At 42.7% G+C, this 5000-nt stretch overlaps 1 protein-coding gene across 2 annotated transcripts in view; it reads left to right on the top strand.

Annotated features, from left to right (window-relative positions):
- The window catches only part of LOC125029482 (laminin subunit alpha-1-like), a gene marked incomplete at its 5' end in the record, with an annotated part of 27393 nt that overhangs the window by 20131 nt on the left and 2262 nt on the right, over positions 1-5000 (top strand). For both annotated transcript variants that reach the window (XM_047619390.1, XM_047619389.1), the window contains 6 exon segments: positions 1-60; positions 830-1009; positions 1385-1519; positions 2337-2486; positions 3888-4050; positions 4448-4578. The exon segment at positions 1-60 is cut by the window's left edge and continues 43 nt beyond it. In XM_047619390.1, the coding sequence (XP_047475346.1) occupies positions 1-60; positions 830-1009; positions 1385-1519; positions 2337-2486; positions 3888-4050; positions 4448-4578 (819 nt within the window).

Raw genomic sequence — 5000 nt, 5'->3', positions numbered from 1 at the left:
ATTGGAAGGTGTGCTGACGTACCAGCCACAGCCATGCAAGGAATGGAAGGTGATATGAAGGTATGAATACATTCTTTTTTGTACACAATAAAAGATTGCTAATTTCGATAAGGCATAGAGTTGTATTAGATTGATAGACCCATAATTTGTTTTGAGTTCTTTAAGGATCCAAAATGCAAAGACACATTATAATGAACTTACTCTATTAAATAAATGTAGTTAAAAAAGGAAGAAACATACAAAGATATATCATTTTTCTTTTCTCGTTATCGTCTTTTATCTTCAAAACCTCTTTTCGTTGAATGAATGCTTACTCACGGAGCCCAGTCACCTCGACTCCTTCTAATTCCGTAGATTTCCCATCTCATGCACTCATCCTGACTGCCTCTAAATCTTTTCTCAGGTAATCAGTGTAAAGTTATTTAACATATTCATCATCCTTTCATTTTCCTTGAATTCATATTCTCCCGTCTCATGTACCCATCCTGGTTTTCTATCTTCTCCCCTACGTCTTCCATCTTCCTTTTCTTCTTCATATTTTCCATTTCATGTACCGACCCTCCCTCTAAATCTTTCTTAAGTGACTATTATAAAGTTATTTATCATCATCATGTTTTATAGTTTCATCTTTCCCCCTGCCTCATCATCTTATTATTTTCCTTGAATTAATATTTTCCCATATCATGCACTCATTCTGCCTCCCTCTACATACCCCCCCCCCCAAGTAATTGATATAAAGTTATATATCATTGTCATCATTTTCCTTCAATTGATATTCTCCCATCCCGTGCACCTTGCACTCACCCTGCCTTCTCTCCCCCTCCCCCAGGTGATCGACTCGTGCATGCCCCCCACACAGCACACGGTGGAGTACAGAGCCCTCAAGTTCGGCGACAAGTTGGACTCCCACGTCATGATTCCTCTCGACCGAAACACGTTCAAGAAGGACTTCAATATATCCTTCGAATTTAGGACCTATTATCCCAATGGCTTGTTCTTCTTGGCCTCGGTAAGGAGGATATTCATTCATTCTTTTGGTTTCAATGAATTGTAAATATATTGATTTAAGGGGAAACAACACTGTTATTTCACACTCTTCCAAAATAGAGGCATAGAAGCTTCAATATCACCCTTAAACAGCCTCATATTTAAATGGAAATAAATCGCAAAGACCGTCCATTTACGTTCCCACACATTTTTCCAGAAAAAAACTAACATACACAAAGCATCCTTTTTATATATGTATATAGTTTTAAAACTCACTAGAACTTCCCTCACAGAAACGTCATTAATAATAGAGAGAAAAAACAAGACCACAAAAAATCATACGCCATTTGCTATGTATTTCTTCCTTTTTTAATGCCTTTCGGAACGCCCCTCACAGCACACAAGGAAGAAGCAGACGCAGACCCTTCTGGCACAGCTGAAGAACGGAAGGGTGACGGTGACCATGAAGAGGAGGAAGAAGGAGAGCCAGATCGTGTCGGGCCCGGGACTCAACACGGGGAGGTGGAGGAAGGTAGGGCCTGTGGAAGAGGCCAAGGGAAGGGCGTCTCTGTGTGTGTGTGTGTGTGTGTGTGTGTGTGTGTGTGTGTGTGTGTGTGTGTGTGTGTGTGTGTGTGTGTGTGTGTGTGTGTGTGTGTGACAGAGTGGACAGAGTGGACAGAGGGGAGGCGATAGGGGAGGGGAGAGTGGAGAGCAGTAAGAGGAGAGAGAGGAGAGAAGAGAGGAGAGGGTAAGAGTGACAGAGAGGGGAGATTGGAGAGTGAGAGTGAGAGTAAGAGTGGAAAGCAGAGAGAATGGAGAGTGAATGAGGGAGTGAATGAATGAGCGAGTGAATGGATAAATCAATGAGGGAGAGAGAAGGAGAGAAAACACATGCAATAATCGTTACCTCCTTGTGCTAGGCCAAGACACGGATGTACCAAGGAGGAAGAGTATCTGATTGTGTATAGTTAAAATGCAAGGCTGTGTGTATTTTTGTGTTTGGTTATAATGGTAATAATATATTGGGGGTGATGGTAACACTAAAGATGAAGATAATCTAATGACATTAAGGGACGTTGGTTTTGATGTAATTCAAATAATGATAAGAATATTATCCATGTAATGAATTTAATGCCGTATACATTTTATCGTAGAAAAAAACGATGCGTTGAGAGATACCATTAGTGTTAATGGTAGTGATAATTATGCATGTTCATAACATTGTCACAATCACCATTATTATCATTAACATAATAGTGATGATCATCTTCATCATCTTTATCACCATCACCACCTCCTCTCTACCACCCCCACCACACACCGCTCACCACCACTGCCCTCCCCCCCAGGTGATCATCCGCAAGGCCAAGAAGCGCATGTGGCTCACCGTGGACAATCAGCTGATCAAGAAGGTGAAGGCTCCTCGCAAGTTCAACGTGGGGCAAGAGCTGTTCCTGGGCAGCGTGCCGTCCAACGTAGCCAGGCCGGAGGACGTGCAGGTAAGGGAGGGCTCCGTTGGCGTGGTGCTTGCTGCTGATTCCGCTGTTGTTCTTGCTGATTTTGTTGGATTGGCAAATGAATCGCCCTGAGATCGTTGTGTTGGCACACTGAAGATGCATTGCACGCATGGAACTGGCTGTGCAGCGATGAGGGGCAAGAAATGGCGACGGAACTAGTTGCATCGATGCCACGACGTTTGGAGGCTGTTTTGGGCGGCGGGGGAGGGGGGGGGAGGGAATGCAAATCATTGATATTATAAACCCGTAATATGTTCCTTTTGATCAACACTCTCTAATATTAAAGAACGAATATAGATCATTATAAAGTAATTTATATTAACAGTTGAACTTCATTATACTCCGAGAGGGTTGCACAGAAATAAACATGGAAAGGAACATTGGAAGACATGACCGCTTATTTGCCATACAACGACATCTGATAAATCAGAAAAAAATGAAATGATAAATACCGGATTTTGACTCATCGAATGAAGAAACTTAATTTTGAAATAGGCATTATGAAAAAGAAAATGTTTCGAAATATTTTTTACATAATCAATGGAACTGAATACTGAATTCCACTTCCCAAGAGGGATAAGCAAGGAATCATAGAAAATGGACAGGATAGGAAAATAAAATACACATTGATACGGCCTTTATTTTTGCTCATGGCCAGAATAGGGCGTAAATATGTGTAGACATTTACAGAAATATACTATATGACGGCCTTAATCCAGCACTGTTCTCTTGAACTTCACCATATATTCATCATTTCCTCAGCTCTAAACGCCTGAGAGAATTATAAACTTCATCAAAAATGTAATCTCTGTCAGCGCCATCTCTTGGTCCTTAATTGCACTGCTTTTTACTTTTTGTCTGTTGCCACTCGAAATGATTTAACTTCTTTTTTATTTCGCATAAGAATAGTCGGATTTGTGTTTTACAATTTTTAATGACTCCAACACATTCTTAATAATGTCACTGGACTTCGTCGATATATCATATTAGTTTGTGCAAAGGGTAACGATACTTATTTTCTGACTACACCATGTCGCAGAAAACATAATTTAAGGTAACACAATATCTATACACACAGGCATAACATCAACACCACAATCACTTTCATCATCACCGCCAACCACATACAATATCATCACCAACAACAACATTAACAATAAAAACGACAATGATAACATCACCATATAATGGCAACAAAAATACCACCACCACCACACCCCTTCCACCACCACACCCCTTCCACCACCACACCCCTTCCACCACCACACCATCTCCACCACCACCACACCATCTCCACCACCACCACACCACCACCGCTAACCCCCCCCCCCCCCCCTCAGCACCACCACCCGAATTCTGAACTCCTACGTGCTAACCTTTCAGATCACAGAGACCCTCCGCGGCTGCCTCCGGAATCTCAACATTAACGACGAGGAGTTCGAGATCCCGAGCAACAGAAGGGCGGACAGGATCGTGGGCGTCGGGCAGTGCTTCGCCAGCGTCCAGCCAGGCTCCTATTTCCCAGGGGACGCCTATGCCATTTACAGTAAGTGGGTCGCGGTGACTTCTTGTTCTTACTGGCGGGGCTGCTAGTGGTACTGGCACTGGTGCGGGTGGAGGTGATATTATCGTTACTGTTATTGTTGTTATTATTATTATTATCATTAATGTTGATATTATTATTGTTGTTTTGTTGTTGTTATAATAATAAGAATAAGAATAAGAATAAGAATAATAAGAATAATTTAAAAATATTATTATTATTACCATTGTTAATAATCATCATCATCACCACCACCACCACCATCGGTTGAAAAAAAAACCTTTACACGAGCATATTTCCCACAAATAACCCTGCTTGTTTTCTCCTCTCTCCTCTCTTCCCTACAACCCGCGCTCGCCCCCACCGCGGCCCTTCCCTCCGCCCCCTTGCACCCTCGCAGGCAACAGCTTTAATGTGGGCGCCTTGCTCGAGCTGAGGCTGGAGTTCCGGACGTGGGAGCTGAACGGCATCATCCTCTCCGTGGCGGACCCGGCGGGCGCGGCGCTGTCGCTCGAGATGGTCAACGGCGCCGTGAGTGGATGACTTCTTTGGAGGGGGGGGGGGGGATGTGTAAGGGTGTGTGTGTGTGTGTGTTTGTGCTTGTGTGTATGTGTGTGTGTGTATTTGTTTGTTTGTTTGTTTGTGTGTGTGTGTGTGTGTGTGTGTGTGTGTGTGTGTGTTTGTGTGTGTGTCTCTGCCTGGCTGTCCGTTGGGGAGTCGGGTGTGTCTGTATGTGTGTGCATGTGTGTATGGGTGGTTATGTCATATTTGTGATATTTTTTGTTCTTCATCTTTTCTTTCAGCGATAGTTTAGTCCTTTCATCGGTTCTTTGTCATTTCTTCGGGACAAAGGGAGGTGCGGATTAGAATCATTTACGTTCTAGTATCATTTACGATGTTTTATAATTTCCCTTTTTTTCTTGAATTAATATTTTGTTTTCCTTTCCATCACT

The sequence above is a fragment of the Penaeus chinensis genome, chromosome 10 (assembly GCF_019202785.1).
Source record: "Penaeus chinensis breed Huanghai No. 1 chromosome 10, ASM1920278v2, whole genome shotgun sequence".
Taxonomy (NCBI): domain Eukaryota; kingdom Metazoa; phylum Arthropoda; class Malacostraca; order Decapoda; family Penaeidae; genus Penaeus; species Penaeus chinensis.
This window is presented reverse-complemented; position numbering and strand designations above follow the sequence as displayed.